Source organism: Agelaius phoeniceus, chromosome 19 (genome assembly GCF_051311805.1).
Source record: "Agelaius phoeniceus isolate bAgePho1 chromosome 19, bAgePho1.hap1, whole genome shotgun sequence".
In the NCBI taxonomy this organism is placed as follows: Eukaryota; Metazoa; Chordata; class Aves; order Passeriformes; family Icteridae; genus Agelaius; species Agelaius phoeniceus.
This window is the reverse complement of record NC_135283.1, coordinates 12,898,398-12,917,859: the sequence shown is the minus strand read 5'-3', so window position 1 is coordinate 12,917,859 and position 19,462 is coordinate 12,898,398. Positions and strand designations below refer to the sequence as shown.

Genomic DNA, 19,462 nt, shown 5'->3' with positions numbered 1-19,462 from the left:
TATAACCATTTTATTACTATTAAACTTTTAAATTTCTCGAATCTTGGTGTCTTGTTGCTGTTGCCTTTATGCAAAGAATGTCTTGGTTATCTTACCCATTCCTTGAGCTAGTTACACAAAGTATCTTACAGCACATTGTTTCTATTTTAATTTTATGCTATAGCCTACAAACGATATTAACCACACTACTTAAAAGGATTAATACACCACTACTTTCCAACATAACACATAGAGTATTCATTTTAATATTTGTGAAGAGCCAATCACATAATACTCATTTTTCACACCCAGGGACTGGGATTGTGTTGTTTCTCCAGATCCCCCCATGGCAGGGCGTTGCAAATAAAGATTTTTAAGGTCCCTTGCCACCCAAAGAATTCTGCAATTCTCTGGTTTTGTGCAGCTGCTGTTGAGGAATTCATTAGAGGCCAGCAGAAACACAGCCATAAGCATTTTCTGCAGCTCCTGCTGATCACAATCATGCGGCTCTCATCAGCCATCAGCACCGTGAGGCACCGAACCAGGAGAGGCAAGGAGCAAAAGCAAACCTTGGCCACCCCAGGAACATCCCCTGCCAATCTCCCAAGCTCTTGCAGAGCAAGGTCCTTGCGTTGGAAACGCTCCATGAGTGTAAACACAAGGAGAGTATTTATGAAAATTAATGGTCCTGTAAATCAAATTACACACGTATTCTTGCCTTTCTACTTTGAAATGATTTTCACACGTTCAAGTATTCCAAATGTGAATGTGGTGGGGCTCGATTGCTGCCGGGAGTAAACATTGAGGAACTTCCTCAGCAGCAATGTTTGATTTCCATTAACCTTCAGTGTAACAGCAAGGAGGATCTATGCCTGAAATTCTCCACCTGCCTTTCCTGCTGTGTGGAGTGAACGTGCACCAGACACATCTGCTGGGGGCTGTGCCCAGTCCCACCACTCTCCAGGGCAGTTTTAGCCCAGAATAAACGAGCACACCATGCAAAGTGAGCTCCAAGGAAGGCCGGGCTGGGCCGGCAGCTGTGCCTGGGTGTGTTTGGAGCAGCAGCGCACACCAGGGTGAGGCTGGCACAGCTCCCAGCCAGCAGCTCCGACCAGGGGTTGGCTTTCAGCTGAATTGGAGGCGAATCTCAAATCTCACCTCAGCTCTGCAGGCGCAGGGGGCTGCTCCAGGGACAGGGACAGGGACAGCGGTGCCACACAGGGACACTGGGAGGAATTTCCCTCATGGAAGGGGCGGTCAGGCTGTGAAAAATGCCTGTTTTATGGTTGGCTTTTCGTAAATATTCAAATGAATATTATATGTGTTGTGTTGGAAAGTGATGCTGCATTAATTCTCTGAAATAGTGTGGTAAATATAGTTTTAGGTTATAACAAAATGTTAAAATAGAAACTATGCTATGTAGGATACTTTTTTTTTCTAAAGAAAGGACTTGCACTGAGATAGCAGCCACAGGACACCTGAATCTTTCAGAGAAAGAGAATTTCTTGCTCCATTATCAGGAGAAATGAACTTCTGAACTTCTTCCTGCTTTGCTCGGGCAGAACGACTTTGTTAGGATTATGAGGAAGAGGTTGACACTGCCCAGACAGAATCCTGTGTTTGAATGGAATTTATGCATCATGGATGAGGTGTATGAATATGCAACAGGCTGTTGTTTTTAAGGGTTAATCCTCTGTTAACGTGGGTCATTTTCAGGCTTCTTTTGCCCAGAAAAGGTACCCAGACTGTCCGTAACTCTTTGTTTCTATTGTCTCATATTGTCCTAATCCCAATTGTCCAAATGATTAGTACTCTAATTATATTACTATTTTTATAACCATTTCATTACTATTAAACTTTTAAAATTTTAAAAACAAGTGATTGGCGTTTTTCACAAGGCCTCGGCAGGGGCTGCCACAGAGGAACACCAGGAGGAATTTCCCCATGGAAAGGGTGCTCAGGCCTTGGCAGGGGATGCCCAGGGAGGGTTGGAGCGTCCATCCCTGGAATGTCCAAGGAATTCCTGGATGTGGCACTCAGAGCTCTGCGCTGGGGACAAGGTGGGGATGGGGCACAGCTCCATGGGCTGGGAGAGCTTTTCCAGCCTCAGGGATTTCGGGATTCTGGGCTTCCCCATGGCAACGCGCCGTCCCCATGGCAACGCGCCGTCCCCGCGGCGGAGCGCGCGGCGCGGCGTGTCCCGCGCGGCGGCCCGTACCGCGGGGCATTGTGGGCCGGGCAAGATGGCCGCCCCCGTGCCGCGGTGCTGAGCCCAGCCGCGCTCGCCGGCGCCCCGGGACGCGCGTCCCGTCCGCCGCCGCTCGTCCCCGGAGCGCTGCTCGCCGAGCCGCCCTCGGCCCGCCGGTGTGCCAGGGAGCCGCGATGGGCCGGGCGCCGTGCCCGCCGCAGGGAGCGCGGGGCCCGCGGGGGTAGAGGTGCGAGGGAGGCCCCGGGCCCGGTCCCTCGCCGGTCCCTCGGTGCTCCCCGGGCCGCGCCACCGAGCCCGGCCGGGGCCGCTGCCTGCGCCAGGTGAAGGCGCTGCGTGTCCCGGGTCCGTCCTTGCCCGCGCACCGGGCAGCGCCGCCCCCGCCGCCCTTGGCCCGTCGTGCCCCTCCGGCCGGAGGGACCCCCGGCCCCGCTGGGTGCCGGGCTGGACATCGCTGCCCACCCTGTGCCCGGAGCTCCCCCGCCCATGGAGTCTGAGATGCTGCAGTCGCCTCTCCTGGGGCTCGGGGAGGAGGATGAGTCCGACCTGACGGACTGGAACTTGCCCCTGGCCTTCATGAAGAAAAGGCACTGCGAGAAGATCGAAGGCTCAAAGTCTTTGGCTCAGAGCTGGAGGATGAAGGACCGGGTAATGCTCCAGGGCACCGTGGGGTTTGCAGAGAAGCACTCGGGGTACAGGTGGAGCAGGAGTCGGAGCTCAGAGGGTGCTGAGCTGTAGCCAGGTGAAACGCTGGCTGTGGATCCCGTGGTTTGTGTCCTGGTGTGGGGTTAGGGCAGCAAACCTGCAGCTGCCCCAGAGACACTGGTGTGATGCTCATGGCCCCGGGCTCTTGGAGCAGCTCCTTCACTTAGGCTCTTTACATGCAGCTTGGTGTGTTCTGGGCAAGGCAGTGGAGTGCCCGAACTCAGGAGGAGCTGCGGGTGCAGGAATTGCAGCAGTCTGGGGGTGCAGCTGCACTGGAGCTGGGTGGGTTTGCTGTGCACAGGAGACAGTGAGGCTGTCCTGTGCACAGACAGGTTGTGGGGTTTTGGAGGCAGGACATGGTTTTTGATGGAACTCTGGGTGTGTTACAGCAGGAACTCCTGGGTACACACAGGCTGTGGGGCTCTGGAGGCAGGGCACAGTTTTCAGATGGAACTCTGGGTGTGTTACAGGAGCTCCTGGGGTGTCTGGGGACCTGTTGTGTGTCACTGACAGTGCTGGGAGTGACACAGACACGTCCCAGCTGGGAGTCTGGGATCCTCTGCTACCTCTGTGGGACACCTTCAATGGCTCAGTAAAGAGCAAAGCAAGCACCTAAGAAATGTCCTGGACCGTCATCTGCACTTGTTCTGTTCTTGGAAGCTGCTTAGGGTCCCAGCCTTGCTGGCTCTCCCAGTTCTTGCACCCATAACTTTGTGTTTGTAGGTGTTTGTGGGTATTTATGGGTTTTTCTGGTGACCAGATTTCTGTTAGGTTTATGATCCTCTTGTAAAGGATGGAATAACTCATTGGAATGCAAGCTGTAATTTCTGTGCCCAGGCTGTCCCTGAGTCTCAGTGTTCCCAGAGTGGTGATTGCATTGCTCAGAAGTTCCAAACCATGATCTGAAGGTGGGACTTGGCAGCTCATTGCTGGCTTGAGCTGAGGCTTTGGGTGTGATGTGAAGGCAGCACAGACACCACGCTGGGTGCTCTGCTCCAAAGGCTTCTGGCACACAGGAGACTTTCTCCACTAGACTGTGGAGGTGTGATGAGCTTGCTGGTCTATTTTAGGTGCCTTCCTGGGAGGCTTCCTGTTCCTCCATCCCTGATCTGCAGAGTTGCCTGTTTCTAATTCAGGAATGACTTTGCCCTCCTTGTGCTGATCAATAGGTTGTGCAGCAGCAGATCAGGGGGTGCTCAGGGGTTCTCTGTGGCTGCTGTGAAATGTTTCAGGTGCCTGCTACCATCAGTGCCCAGCCCAGCCCAGCTCCTGCTGCCTGGTGCCGTGGAGCTGCAGTTCCCTCCCCTGGGACTCTCTGTGCCATAAAGTCATGGCTGTTGCTGCTGCTGCTCTCTGGGGACCAGCTCAGTGGGGCTGGGCCCTGCTCACTCTCCAAGAAGCTGAATCTGACTCTTGTGAAAGAAGAAAATAGAAGCAAATCTCAAATTTTCAGTTTAGTTCTTCTGCTTTCTCTGCCAGCTGGAGATAACTTCAAACACCAGTACACCAAATAACTTCCCACCAGGGCAGTGGTGCAGCTCAGGCATCGTTTGTGTCTGGATCAGGGATCCTCTGGACAAACTTCTTGTTGTGTTTAATTACTTTTTGTTTAAGAACAGGTGCCTTAAGCTGTTAGGTACCAAAAGCTCGTAAAGACACCTGAGAGAGGAAGTGCAGCTGATTTCAGAATGCTCAGCCTCATTCCTTTTAGATCTCAGCAGCTGTTTGTCATGTCTTGTATTTTGTTCCCCTTTTCAGCTGTCACTGGCTGTCTCCTGAGTGCTTAATGTGAGGTAACAAGGGCAGAGCCCCAGCTGGGGAGGGAAGGGGATGAGGATGGGGTTTGGAATGCTGCAGGGGGGATGTCTGGTAAATATTTCCACCCACTGAGCTCGAGTTTGGCTAACCCTGCAAACAGTTCACAGAATCTGATCAGGTTTGACCTCGTGTCCACGTGCAGGAGGTGGAGGGAGGGCAGCTCACTCATGCTGCTGTTTTCCCATGGCCCAGCTGGGTGGGACAGGTTTGTCCAGGGAATGGAGCACCTGCAGAAAACCCAGGAGCTTGGGCTTTGTGAGGTTTTGCTGTGAGCAGTGGTGCTGTGAGGGCAGCCTGTGCCATCAGGGTGAAGCTGATGGGCTCTTGATTTCCTGCTTTTTGTACCTGAACTGCTTTGTTTTGCTCTCTGGCATCACAAATTAATTACCTCCACTTTTAGCTGTCTTCAGGAAGTTTCTTCTCTTCCTCTTCCCTTGCCTTCCCCACTGTCCCCAGTGGCCTGCAGCCCTGTCAGTGCCCACAGCCCCTGGTGTCCCTCTGTCCTTCCAGCCCAGCCCATGGCTCAGCCCCTTCTTCCCTGCAGGCCCAGGGGGAGCCTCTGTCCCCACCCCCAATTCCTGCAGCTCCTTTTGGCTCTTGGCTGCCTTTCCCACAAGCCAGGGCTGATGGAGGTGTGCTCCTCTCTCTGGGTGCTGCAGGGGATGTGCCTCTGCCTGTGAGCTGTGTGGGAAACGTTTCAGAACCTTCAGTGTGATCCATGAGCTCCCCACAGCCCAGGCTGGGGCCATTCCCTGCCACTGAACACCCCAGCCTGTCCCTGGGTGAAGAGGTGCCCAAAGGTGAGCCCAGACGAGGCTCTGCAGTCCCAGGGCAGGTAAAGCTGTGGCATTTGCCCTGTGAATTCCCATTTCCCCTGTGAATTCCCATTTTCCCCCTGTGAATTCCCGTTTTCCCCCTGTGAATTCCCATTTCCCCCTGTGAATTCCCATTTCCCCCTGTGAATTCCCATTTCCCCTGTGAATTCCCATTTTCCCCCTGTGAATTCCCGTTTTCCCCCTGTGAATTCCCATTTCCCCCTGTGAATTTCCATTTCCCCTGTGAATTCCCATTTTCCCCCTGTGAATTCCCATTTCTCCTGTGAATTCCCATTTTCCCCCTGTGAATTCCCATTTCTCCTGTGAATTCCCGTTTTCCCCCTGTGAATTCCCATTTCCCCTGTGAATTCCCATTTCCCCTGTGAATCATGGAAGCCCCAAGCAGTGGCAGATTTTGCCTTATTCATCGAGGAGTCATGGGGAGTGAGCAGAGCTCTACTACAGTTAGAGGAAGTGATTCACAGCTTTGGGAGTGGAATGACTCCTCTTTTCATCTTGCTTTGTTGCTCTAAAAACCCCAGAGTTTATGTGAAGTTGAAGGTTCTTTAGAAGGCAGAGTTCTGATAAGGGGAGAATCAAATCAGCAGAGTAATGAGTGGTAAATGTAGAGAAAATAAGTGAGAATTCACTGGTGTCCCCCGCCCCTTCCTCCATGAGGGCTGCTCTGAAAACATTTAATCCTTCCTCTCCCCCTTCCGTGGACTGCATATGCCATCAAAGTGACACTGCTTTGATCTATTATTTATTTAAAGAATATTTTTAACACAAGAGGGTTGGAATTATGCTTTGTGTATTGAATTAAATCTCCCAGCCTCTGTAGCAACCAAAGCATATAACTTGATTTAAAGAAAAAGACTCCAAGTACACCAGGTTTTCCTGACAAGTTGCTATTAAATTGTGAATATTTAAATTAAGATTTGCTGTATTTATATTGATTTCTAAGATAAGCAAAGAGCAACAAAGCTGATTGTAATACTTTCACCTCAACATTTTTTTTCCTGCTGCCTCATAACTTGCTGAGTGAGAATTAAATCCTGTTTTTATGAGAAGAGGGATCCACAATTAGTTTTCTCTGGAAATGCAGATGTGCTTGATTCAGATGAGCAGGGTTTGCCTGGTTTCACAGGACACAGGAGGTGCCAGCCCCAGGGCTGGTGGCTTCCTGGGCAGCTGGGCTGTGCTTGGCCCCAGAGCTGCTGCTCAGTGCCTCAGGGCTGTGCTGACCTTCTCCCCTGGCCTGGCCAGAGGGGTCACTGATCCCTCTGGGGCTGCAGCTTTGCTGCCACATCTGATAGACCCCTCGGTCCATTTGGTGTTTGTCTTGTTCCTCTGCTCTTCTCTGGCCTCTTTCACTGGGTTAGCTGATGAGTTACCCAGTGCCAGGTTTGTGTTGGTGGCATCCCTCAGTGCCAGGCTGTGCTGTGGGGTGTCAGGGGTTCCTTCTCCTCTCCTGGTGCCACAGGCTGTGCCAGCAGCACCCTCACCAGTGCTTTTATCTGTGTTTGCATTTATTGACCCATCCCTGCGGAACTGGGGCACGGTGACCTCCAGCTCTTGTTGGGAGGGATGGAGCAGAGGGTAATTAGTGTAATTAGTGCAGTGCTGTGCAGAGGGCAGAGCAGGGGCAGTGCCAGGGGAGGAGGCTGTGGGAGCAGCCAGGGCTGGGTCAGGCCAGCACTCTGCAGCTGTGGATGGAGCCCTGTGCTGCTGTTCTGGGCTTCCTGCAGCAGGAGCTCAGGCTGCAGCCAGCTCTGTGTCCTGTCCTGTCCCTGCACAGCCAGCTCTGTGCCATTCCTGTCCCTGCACAGCCAGCTCTGTGCCATTCCTGTCCCTGGCACAGCCAGTTCTGTGCCCTGTCCCTGCACAGCCAGCTCTGTGTCCTGTCCTGTCCCTGCACAGCCAGCTCTGTGCCCTGTCCTGTCCCTGCACAGCCAGCTCTGTGTCCTGTCCCTGGCACTGCCAGCTCTGTGTCCTGTCCTGTCCCTGGCACTGCCAGCTCTGTGCCCTGTCCATGCACAGCCAGCTCTGTGCCATTCCTGTCCCTGCACAGCCAGCTCTGTGCCATTCCTGTCCATGCACAGCCAGCTCTGTGCCCTCTTGGCTGTGGCTCAGGGATTGCTCCTGGTCAAAGCCCCAGTGCATCCCCAGGCAGTGGCTGTGGGAGATCTGAGGGGCTGTCCAGGAATGGTTGGAAGGAACATTTCAGGGAAGATCTGGAGCAGCAGCAGTTGTGCCTGGGAAGATGGGCACCTCCTAAAAGCAGTGCCAGACAGGAGTGGGAATGCTGTGGAGCCAGGAGGAGAAGCCTGCAGGAATGCAAGGCATGGATGAGGAGGAAACCCTGCCACAGATAAATGGGGAGTGACACCTGGGACACTCCTCTTGTTGGTTCTTTGCAGGTTGTATAGAGAAAGCAAAGATCATTTGAGCAAAATGTTTGCTTTCTATTTTCATTATTTTTAGAAGTGATTGGCAGAGAAGGAAAGCCCACATTGGCTCCAAGCATCCCAGAGTGGTTGGAAAGCAGCGTTGGCTGCTGGGCTGTGGCAGCCAGGAGCAGCCTGCTCCAGTCTGCAGTTTTAACCTGGAGCACAGTGGGCAGCACCTTGGAGCTCTGGGGGCCCTGGATGTCACTGCTGTCACACAGAGGAGCTGCACTGGGAAGTGCCTGTGGATACCTGGCAGTGAGTGCCAGCAGAACTCAGCCACGAGCCTGGGAAGTGCTGTAGGGCACTCAGGGCAGCAGCTCAGAGTGGCCTTTGTTCCTCTCTGTGAGGAGCTGGGGCTGTGGGCAGGAGCTGCCTGTGCTGGGCTCAATAAAGCCCTGAAGAGAATTCAGAGTGACACTGCTGAGTTCCGAGGTGAGAGAAGGAAACCCAGCCCTCAGAAGGAGTTGATCGAGGAATGTGGAGCAGGCTGGCACACCAGGAACCCACTCTGGGCTGCAGATGGCTGGAGACAACCTGCAGAGCTGTTGAATTATTAATGCCAGCTTGAAGGAGTTCTTTGCATTCTGCTGCTTCTCTTGCTGTGGAGAAGCACACGGAGATGATTTTTTTTTTCCTTAACAATTTATTTATCTTAAACTTTACATTAAAAAAAATCCTTGAAACTGAAAGCTCTTCTTTTAAGATGCTTTACCTTGGAAGTGGTGCAGGAGCTGGAGGGGCAGCAGGGAGCTCTGCTCCCCTGGCTGGGGGACAGTCGTGTCCAGGTGGGATAGGGAGGGAACGATTCCTTCAGGAGCCTGGCATGGGTCCTGTGCAGCTGTGAGGGAGTGCAGGGGCAAGGCTTGGCTTGCCTTCAATACCTTCAGCCTCTTCTGATATCAGAAACTGGTTGCAGGCTGATTTCAGAACCTTCAGCCTTTTCTGATATCAGACTGACTTTAGAAACTGATTTCAGAACCCTCAGCCTTTTCTGATTTCAGAACCTTCAGCCTTTTCTCATTTCAGAAACTGATTTCAGAACCCTCAGCCTTTTCTGATTTCAGAACCCTCAGTCTTTTCTGATTTCAGGCTGATTTCCACTGTTCCTCAGTGGAAGGTGGTGCCAGAGCCCCGGGGATGATGCAGGACAGATGTCACCACTTGTCACCTCTCAGCTGGGAGCCCAAAAAAGGGGAAGGTTGGCAAAGAGCAAACAGGAACCTCTGGTGTTGCAGAGTGAACTGAGCTCGAGGGAGAACAATGTTTCCTCCTGTTAAATATTGCTGTTCCTGCTCTCTCTGGAGACCTCCTTGATGGAACATTTCATGGCAGGGCTCCAAAGGAGCCCACAGTCAGGAGTTACCTGAGGAACACCTCGCTGGTGGGGAAGAGGGTTGTGTTAAACCTGTAAATGTGGGTAAAGAAAATGTGAAGAAAAAAGGCTTCAAGGAGGGAATGAATTTCCTGCACAAGCAGGAAACTGAGCCTCCTGGCCAGGGAGGGTTTTCAAATGAGACTCACACGAGGATTTGGAATTTGGAAATTTGTCCTAGGATCTGTGTTTAATGCTGATAAGTTCATCCTCAACTCTGTAAAATAATGTATCTGCATATATTTCATGTTTAATGCTGACTTAATCTTGTGTTTGTATTAACTCCCAGAAGCAATTTGAACTCACTGGCATAAACCCAGGCAGGTTTCTAACACTTGAGTGTTCATCTGGGTAATGTTTAAGCACAAAGTTTTCAGCTTGCAAATTGCAGTGTAAAAATCAAATATTAATGGGGTCTAAAACGTCCAGTCTGAGATGTGCCACAAAATGCAGAATTTCTCATAAATGCACTGACTTCCTCTTGGTATTACTTGAACTAGAATATAAAGCAGTTCTATGGCTCTGAGTTCCAAACCTGTCTCACCCAGGCTGAAATAAATGGGTTAGGGTTGGTTTCAGCCTGGCCTGGAGTCACTCCCAGGGATGCTCCAGTGGGGTCGGGTGGGTTCCCTGGGGTGATAAAACTTCACGTTTTCAATCAAACCCAGAAGAACATAATGGTTTTTTTCCCAGCTGAAAATACCTGCAGATATTGCACTGTACTCACCTGCAGATCTGTTTGGCCTCTAGATGAAATAAGAGATGAATTAGGAATATTTTAGGAAGTCTTTAGCATAAGATGTAAATTTTAGTGTCAAATGCTTTAATAAGCAGCTACTCCCAGAGCAGACACAGAACTCCCTCTGCTCCCCCAGTCCCATTTCTGATGGCTTTGGGATGAATTCTCTGCCATCACTTCTCAGGAAGAGCATTTTGCCTGAGTGGATTTGGCCATTTAGGGATTGCAGGTTGTGACCCAGTGTTATTAAATCACTGGAAATCGGATGCAGTACAAGCTGGGGAGTTGTAGCCCATTTTTTAACATACAAATGACACTCCAAAGTGCAGAGCCCACAGTAAGAGCTGCTGTGGTTTGATCTTGAGCCTTTGCTGACAAGGCATTTTGGATATTGGTTTTCTTACAAACTCGCCAAATGTTCTCCTGCTTCATTTTTTAATTCTAACAAAAATCCATGGAAATGTATTCTGATGGATATATTCCTGAAACGGGGGAAAGAAAATTTCCACTGTCTTAATGACAGATGAGAATGTCCTCGTGCTGCTTGCATTAGGAACCTTTAAATATGCAGTGAAGTTTCTGGTGTGTTCCAAAAGAGTTTAGAAATGGGAAAAGCATTATTGGGGGTTTTTTTTGATCAGTCACTTGCACTGTTCCAAAAGAGTTTAGAAATGGGAAAAGCATTATTGGGGTTTTTTTTTGATCAGTCACTTGCACTGTTCCAAAAGAGTTTAGAAACGGGAATAGCATTATTGGGGTTTTTTTTTGATCAGTCACTTGCACAAACCCCTGCAGAGCCTGGGCTGAGCCCAGCGTGGGCAGCAGGGCCAGGGATTGTCCCCTCTGCCCCTCAGGTGAGACCCCACCTGCCCCAGCTCAGGCAGGACCTGGAGCTGCTGCAGAGCCCAGAGGAGGCTCCAGGATGATGCCAGGGATGGAGCAGCTCTGCTGGGAGGAGAGGCTGGCACAGCTGGCATTGCTCACCTGGGCAGGGGAAGCTTTGGGGTGAGCTCAGGGTGGCCTCAGAGAGGCTGGCACAGCTGGCATTGCTCACCTGGGCAGGGGAAGCTTTGGGGTGAGCTCAGGGTGGCCTCAGAGAGGCTGGCACAGCTGGCATTGCTCACCTGGGCAGGGGAAGCTTTGGGGTGAGCTCAGTGTGGCCTCAGAGAGGCTGGCACAGCTGGCATTGCTCACCTGGGCAGGGGAAGCTTTGGGGTGAGCTCAGGGTGGCCTCAGAGAGGCTGGCACAGCTGGCATTGCTCACCTGGGCAGGAGAAGCTTTGGGGTGAGCTCAGTGTGGCCTTGCAGGGCCTGAAGGAGCTGACCAGAAATGCAGAGAGAGACAATTTCCAAGGAATGGAGTGGCAGGACAGAAGGGATGGCTTCCCACTGCCAGAGGGCAGGGCTGGATGGGAAGTTGAGGGAAAAATGCTCCCTGTGAGGAGAGGGAGAGGTTTGTGGCTCTCAGGGTGTGCTCCTGCTAGCAGAGCAGACGGTGTGGAGTGCAGGGCTTTCCATCCTTCAGGGGAGGTGGAGAGGGGAAATCACCCCATTTGTCTCTGGGATCAATTCCTGTTCCTCTCATGGCTTTGCTGTCAGTTTTCCAGGAGAAACACTTATTTAAAAGCCTGAACCTGGGAATGGAAAATAAATATCAGCCTGTTCAGCATCAGCCACCGATCAGACATTACCAGCAAAATACTGAAAAATAAGTCAGTATTAGAGTGCAAATGGGAAACAATAAATAAATGAGATGGAGAAGATTGCTTGGCAGGATACTTTCTCTTGCAGGAGTGATTTATGTGTTTCCAGGCCCAATCAGTCATTTTGTGTGTAGTTTTCTGTGTTCCCCTGGGGTGCTGAGCGTGTGTGTGGCAGCGTGGATGGCTCTGGCAGTGCTCATGCCCTCCCACCCTGCAGCTCCCTGGGCAGCTGCAGTGCCTGGGCTGTCTGGGGAGGTGTCCCCAGGGCAGGGCAGGGGCTCTGCAGTGCCCAGGGGGTTTGGGGTGGTGGATTTGGGCTCTCCATGCCACTGAGCGGCTCAGGGCAGTCAAGGTCTGCAGGACTGGGCTGCACCTTGCAGCTGCCCCTGGTTCTGCTTTTTCTGGGGTGTCCCTAACGTGACAGAGTGCTCTAAGGCACGTGTCCTGAGTGCTGGGCTGCAGCTCTGGGCATCCACCCACCCCATGCATGGGCAAATCCTCATCAGGGAACTCCTGCCCCGGCTCCTGTTTCCATCTCTGTGCTGCAGGGTCCTGGGTGATTCCTGGCACGAGGAGCCCCTACAGGATTGCAGGGTTTGTTAGCCAGAGCAGGGCTTGGGATGAAGCCGTGAACCACAGCTCTTGCTGATTTTTTATTCCACGTTCCCATCACGGCCATGGGAGTGAGGAAATGCTGCAGGATTTCTGTCCTGGTGTGGAGCCTGTGAATGGTGTCTGGCTGCTCCAGTTTCTGGATAAATTACACATTTATGTGGCTCTAGGGTTTTCCCTAAGTGTGAAATTTGGGATTTTTTTCCCCCTGCTGTTGTGGATTGCACGGAGCACCCTGGGGAGGTGGGGATGTGGGTGGCCTTGCTGCAGGCAAGCCCTGAATGCCTGGAATCACTGAGAGCCTCATCACTGCTTCTGTTTTCCTCCTCTGGTTGAGGTGTTGGCATGAGGGAGTCCAGGAAAAACCCATAAAGATGTGAAGTGATAATTTCCAGGCAGTATTTTTAGCTGGCCAAGGTGGTTTGTCATTGATTTAATGCAGGTTTTGGGTCCCAGGTGGGGCTGGGTGGGTGTGGGTTGGGTACATTTGGGGTGCCTGGGTGGGTTAAGCCCATGTGGAGCAGCAGCTGGAGCCAGGATTCCTCCTTACAGGGCTCTCCAAGAAAACCCAACACGTGAAGAAAACAAAATAAAAAATGCACTAAATATCTTTGTTTTGGTGTGTGTTTGTTTAATTTTTTCACAGTTTTGTTTGTCACTTGGGCTTTTTCCATTGTAATTCCTTTAGTTTCAATATTAGAGATCACACACTGCATTATAATATTGGTCAGGGGCCCTGAATAGCATTGCCTCATGTTTTAATAATGTGGTTCAGTTGGACAATGGCTAATTTAAGATGAGTAGCAGAAGTTCACTGGGATCCATTTCCATGCTCAGAAAGAGAAGAATGGGCTTTGGAAATAATAACAAAAATAGTAACACGGAGTCTAAGTACTGTTCTAATAAAAAATATGAAAAATGTCACCGGTCAGGCCTTGCTTTAAATAGTCCATGTGCAAGAGCAGGTAGGAGGGGTTGGAGAAAGCCCTGCAGAAGGTCTGGGAGGGTGAAGTTTGGAGCCCAGGGCGGTGCTGTTCTGCTCTAAGGCTGTGCTCTTGTCTTTGCAGATGAAGACTGTAAGTGTTGCCTTAGTTTTGTGCCTCAATGTCGGCGTGGACCCCCCAGACGTGGTGAAAACAACTCCCTGTGCCCGCCTGGAGTGCTGGATTGGTGAGTGCCCAGAGCCCCAGGCTCCCCTGCTCTCACAGACCCAGAATCCATCCCAAAATTGTGCATTCCCAGGGTTTGAGACGGGGCTGAGCAGAAGGAAACGCGGGATGTGATTTTCCTCTGGGTTAATGAAGAGTCCAGCTCCACCTGCTGCCACGGGTCATCTCTCCTGCTGTGTTCTGAAATGAGATACCATGGAGAAAAGCAGCTGTTAATGAGCTGCTTTGCTTTCTTGTAATTGTTTTAGATTTATAAATACCTGAAGGGAATCTCTGAGCAGAGGCACCTTCAGAGTGCTGGGACCTGCAGAGCTTTCAATCCCCCGTCCCTGCGTGGGCCAGCAGAGCAGTGAGGTCTGTGAAACACCTTGCTGTGTTCTGAGGTGGCTGCTCTGGGCCTGTTTTAATTGGAATCATTCAGAAGACCTGGAATTGTTCCCAAGGATGTTTTGCCAGCAGTTCACCACCTGGGTTTGCTACTTTCATGCAGCATTGCACTCAATTCCTAGGGTTTTTTTGTGATTAAAAGTTCCCTTGGTTTTGGAGAAAAAAAGTCTAATTATCAAGATGAGACAATTCTGAAGTAATATTTGAAGGAAGTATCTTGGGTACAAAAGCTTTCTCAGGTTTGGTTTTTCTCTAGGAGTTGGGAATGCTCAGCCTCCAGCACGTCCCTGCAATCCTCAGCTCAGGGCTCTGGCAGCCCCAGGGGCAAAGTGATCACTGCACAAACAGAATCTCTTTAAAAACTTCCAGCAGGTTTTCTACCCTTTCTTACCTGCTTTGTGAATCACAGCACCTCAGGTTTTTAACCTGAAATGCTGATGGAAGCCCTGAGCAGGCACAAGCAGGTGCCTGAGAGCAGAGCACAGCCCTGATGTCTCATTGATACACGAGCAGAGGAGCATTGCAGAGGCATTTAAATAAAGTCATTAGTGCCTATCATTAGCAAAGAGAATTTTGAATGCAGTTTTGTAATTAAATTTTCAGTTTGTTTATGTACACAAGTGCTCCTTCCACTTCCAGCCAACTTGAAATTTCTGAAAAAGGTAATTGGGGAAATATCTGATGTTTTTGTGCCATCAGTGTGAGGAGCAGGGAGAGGGGGTGCAGAAGTGTCTGTGCCACATGTGCAGGGGCTGGGGAACTCTCTGGGGTGCAGTTGCTGCTGTTCACACCTGAGCTGGGGTCACCCCTGGTGACAAATGGCCTCTGAGCAGAGCCACGTGCAGCTCCTGCTGCACCTTCCACGTGCAGCTTTTATTCAGTAAAGAAAAATAGCACAAAATCCTGCTTTCATCCTGCTCTATTGCATTTTGTTTCTAACAAAAGTATATTTGCAAAAACTGGGAAAAAAAAGCTTTCACTGATCTGGTTTGATGCTTTTAAAATAATTGATATTAAATAGGAAAATATTAGCTTGTAGGTTGTTTTTTTTTTTTTAAAGAAAACTTGTTAATTGTTTAATTATATGTCCTTGGTGTTTGAATAAAGCACGTGGCCTGGAATTGTATTGCTATGTATGGATTGTGGTAATTATCTAGCAATAAAATTAACTTCTTAAATATTACAAATGGCACACAATCTCTGCAAAGGAAGCAGAGGAAGTAAATGAAGCAGGATTTTGCATTCATCAACAGAAAATGTTTGTCATCAAATATTTAACCAATTTGAGTTCTTGTCATTATTTACAATAGAAACCTTATTTCATTATTAAAAGAAACAAATGCAGTGCCTCTCCTGTCTTTCAAAACAAAATTGTGTTCAGCACCTCAGTGAGAGAAATCTTCCACATTTGACAGTCTGTAATGGAGCTGGATTTCTGTTGGACTGAGGGATTTGGGGATAATTTTTGGGAGTAAATTCCGGGAGGAACAAGGTGTTAGTGAGTTTGATAATGGAAGGAGCCTGCATGAAAACATCCCTGAGAGATGCACTGGGCTGAAGCTGCTGCTGTGTGTTCTGTTCCCAGATCCTCTGTCCATGGGGCCTCAGAAAGCTCTGGAGACCATCGGGGCCAACCTGCAGAAGCAGTATGAGAACTGGCAGCCCAGGGTGAGTGTGGGCTGCTCCTGGGGCTCCCTCTGCCCAGGCCTGGGGCCTCTCCTCCACCCAGCCTGGGCCTTTCTTCTCAAGGCTTTCCAAGGGTATTTCTGTCTTGGAGCTTTTATGGCAGATATCGGTGTGCAGTTGAGACAAGAGAATTTCCTTTTTGTGTTTTACCTCGTGGCACATTGGCAATTTTCAAATCTCAACAGCCCGAGAATTTAGCAGAAAATTCAAAAAGTGCCTGGAATCAAACAGGAGAAAAAGCATCTTGGAGCAAAGGTGAAAACAGCCCATGTTTTCTGTGTTCTGGCTGGGGAGCAGGGCCAGCTCAGGAGCAGCAGGCTCCCTGCGTGGGCCTGGTGGAGGCAGTCCCAGAGCTGGGCTGGTTCCCTGGTTCCTGCAGGAAAGCACAGCCCTGACACATTGCAAAGCCAAACACGTCCTGCTTTATTGCACTCCACAGGGCTCTGGAGCTTTCTGCAGTAATAAAGAGAAGTTGGTGTGCCATCTGCAATAAAACAATAGCAGCATTATTGAATTTCCTAGAGCTTTCATATAAATACTAATACATCCACTTTGGTCTGTTTCTTGGGGGCTTGGAATGGTTGAGGAGTGGATGGAAGGAAGACAATTTGGGGAAAACCGGGCAGTCTGGAGGAAAGAGCAAATGATAACAATCTCCTGAAACAGCTGCTATCCCCGGGCTGGGGCTGCTGCCATCAGCACCTTGTTGGGAATGCACAGGGGGTGCTAATTGCTGCCATGGCTGGTGGCAGTGGTGGCCACGGTGTGACCAGTCCTGTGGCACTGCTGCCAGCCAGTCCTTCTGTTCAAACATCCCCCTTTTTGCTCAGTGCAAACAGCTTTTCTGGAAGAAAACTGTACAAGGGGTAAAACATGAAAATTCCTTGTTTCTGGAAGCTCCCAGGCTGCACAGCTGATGGATATTTCCTCCCAGGTCTTATTGAGCCCCTTTCTAAATAATTTATTAGCTTGCCATTGCTTGAAGTATTTGTTCTGATTAAATTTAAGACTTTGCTTTATTGTTGTGTAGCTACATAAATTTGTGTGCTGCGGGAGTAGAAACCACTTCAGCTGTTGTTTCCTCTGCAAAATCCTGCAGTTAAGCAATATTCAGTCATTTCATGCAGTTCTCAAATGAAGATTGTACTGGGGGAGAGGGTAGGAGATGACAGAGCTGTGGGCTCGATCTGTCTTGATAAAGACTTCCCTGAACAAGTACAGAGTTCTTGCAATTCAGTGCAGATACAATTGAGATGCTGGTGAAAAAGTGGAAGGAAAACCGAGACAGCTCTACCCTAACACCCCCTTGGGCTTGGGGCTTAAGTGTTACTGGGCAGGGAAGGGGTTAAAGCTGAGGGTAATCTGGAAAGAGGCTCAATTACAGGGATCAAAGGGGCTGCTTAAGCAGCTGAGAATGGAAGGAGAGAAAGGAGTGAAAGTGAGGAGCACAGGAGCCGGTAATGCCTGAGAGAGGGGAAAGGAAACCTTCCCTGGGACCTGCAGGCACTGGGGAGGGAATGGAGGGAATGGCTGCAGGGGCTGGGGCTGGCAGCACCACGAAAGGAGACAGGACTGCCCAGAATAAAACAACTGGAGTTTCTGTGGGATGCTGCTCACATGCTCTGTATTTGAAATATTCAGGTAAGGAATTGATCATGGTGGAATGGGATTTCTCTACTGCTGACCCCATTCAGTACCCCTGCAGAACCCTGCCTGTGGGAGGTGCAGCCCTGTATTTAAAATATTTAAATAAGGAATTGATCATGTTGGAATGGGGTTTATCTGCTGCTGACCCCATTCAGTACCCCTACCTGTGTGAGGTGCAGCCCTGTATTTAAAATATTTAAATAAGGAATTGATCATGTTGGAATGGGATTTATCTGCTGCTGACCCCATTCAGTACCCCTACCTGTGTGAGGTGCAGCCCTGTATTTAAAATATTTAAATAAGGAATTGATCATGTTGGAATGGGATTTATCTGCTGCTGACCCCCTTCAGTGCCCCTGCCTATGGGAGGTGCAGCCCTGTATTTAAATTATTTAAATAAGGAATTGATCATGTTGGAATGGGATTTTTCAGCTGCTGACCCCATTCAGTACCCCTGCAGAACCCTGCCTGTGTGAGGTGTAGCCCTATATTTAAAATATTTAGGTAAGGAATTGATCATGTTGAAATGGGATTTATCTGGTGCTGGCCCCATTCAGAGTCCCTGCAGAACCCCTGTGTTAGGCAGGGGTATTTAAAATATTTAGGTGATCATGTTGAAATTGGATTTCTCAGTTGCTGACCCCCTTCAGTACCCCTGCTTGTGTGAGGTGCAGCCCTGTAGCAGGTGCCCAGCCAGGGCACAGCTTTGCTGTGCTGGCAGGGAGCAGCAAATATTTCCCTGTTGTTGGGGTGTAAATTCAGATTTCTTGGCAGCACTGCACCTTGTGCCACTGCAAAGCAGGGCCTTGCCTTGGTTGAGGAGTCGAGAGCCTTTGCAAACAGGGCTGTGAGCTGCCAGTGCTGCTGCACTGGGGTGGTTTCTGGGATACAGGAGCTCGTGGGGATTTTCCTGAGCAGCAGTTACTGCTCTGCAGGCCCAGTCTGGCAGTGGGGCTGGGCCCTGGGCTGCAGCCCTGCAGGGCTGGCTGGGGAGCATCAGGGTGTTCACTGAGATCCCTGCAGCCTCCAGGCTGTGTGTGAAGCACCCTGTGTGCCCTGAGCCCTGCTCAGAGCTGAGGGATGAGCCCAGGGATGGATCTGCTGCCTGGCTTGGTTCCCCAGTTCTCCTGCTGGCCATCTCCTGGCCAGCCCAGCCAGGGCCCTGTGCCTCCATCCCTGTGGGTGTGCAGTGCAGCCAAAGGCTGGGCTTGGATGAGGCACAGTTTACATAATTCAGGACCTGCTATGAACTAGTCTGGACCATATGCTTATTAAATTTGCATGAAATTATAGATTTTTTTTCTCTCTTTGTTAGGTCTGGCTTTTGGCCAGGTTCTCCCTTTAACTCCAAACTGACCAGAATACTCACAGGAGTTTTTCCTCCTTCACTCCATCATTTTGCTGCTTCTGTTGGGATTTCACTGGTGCACAGGTCCCAGTGGCACTCCTGCACCAGCTGCTTTTTGCAGTCCTCTCCTTTATTCTCTGATGAGCTTTCCCAGTGCTGCCAGCAAGGCCAGAATCTGCAGTTCATAACCATTCCTAGGAGAGGTGAGAGGATGCAGACACTCAGCTCCTGCATGGCTCCAGCTGAGCTGTTGCACTGGGATCTTTTGTACAGAGACCTTCCAGCTAAAGGGCATTTTTTTTCTGTGGAATGAGGGTGTTTTACATCCTCTGAGAAGCAGCTGAGTGGAGTGTGAGGGGTCTGCAGCTCTGTAAGATTGCCCCCAAAGCAGTGATTTGCCATCAGCACTCCCTCTGCACCAACCCACACCAGCAAGGCCAAGGGACTGAGCCACCACATCCCCCTTACACCCACTTGTCTGCATGAAACAAAGTCAATTACAGTATTGATTTTTTAATTCAAGTGCTACAGTTTTGCCTCCCTTTTTCCTCTCTCAATTTCCTCCTTTTTCTCTAAGAGAGTCGTTGGGGCTGTGTTAATTCTGTCCTGGAAGGAGCTGATTTCATTAGAGCTGAATGGATTATACCTGAATGGGCATCCCTGGGGTGAGGCAGATCTCTGAGCCATGAAGGGGGATGGAAATCCTGCATGGGGAAATCTAGAAGACAAGATTAAATAAACTTTTAGGAAGCCTTTGGGAAGGGTGGTTGAAAGCAAGCACTGGTGTTTGGGAATGCCTGCAGCTGGAACAGGGCAGTTCTGCTGT

The 19,462-nt window shown here is 50.2% G+C and overlaps 1 protein-coding gene across 4 annotated transcripts in view; it reads left to right on the top strand.

The window, feature by feature from the left end:
* Nucleotides 1–2,206: 2,206 nt before the first annotated feature.
* RPTOR (regulatory associated protein of MTOR complex 1) overlaps nucleotides 2,207–19,462 on the top strand; it is a 113,741-nt gene continuing 96,485 nt past the window's right edge. For all 4 annotated transcript variants that reach the window (XM_077188157.1, XM_054645004.2, XM_077188156.1 and 1 more), the window contains exons 1-3: nucleotides 2,207–2,833; nucleotides 13,467–13,569; nucleotides 15,541–15,623. In XM_077188157.1, the coding sequence (XP_077044272.1) occupies nucleotides 2,672–2,833; nucleotides 13,467–13,569; nucleotides 15,541–15,623 (348 nt within the window). In that variant the 5' untranslated portion in view covers nucleotides 2,207–2,671. The remainder of the gene's footprint in view (nucleotides 2,834–13,466; nucleotides 13,570–15,540; nucleotides 15,624–19,462) is intronic.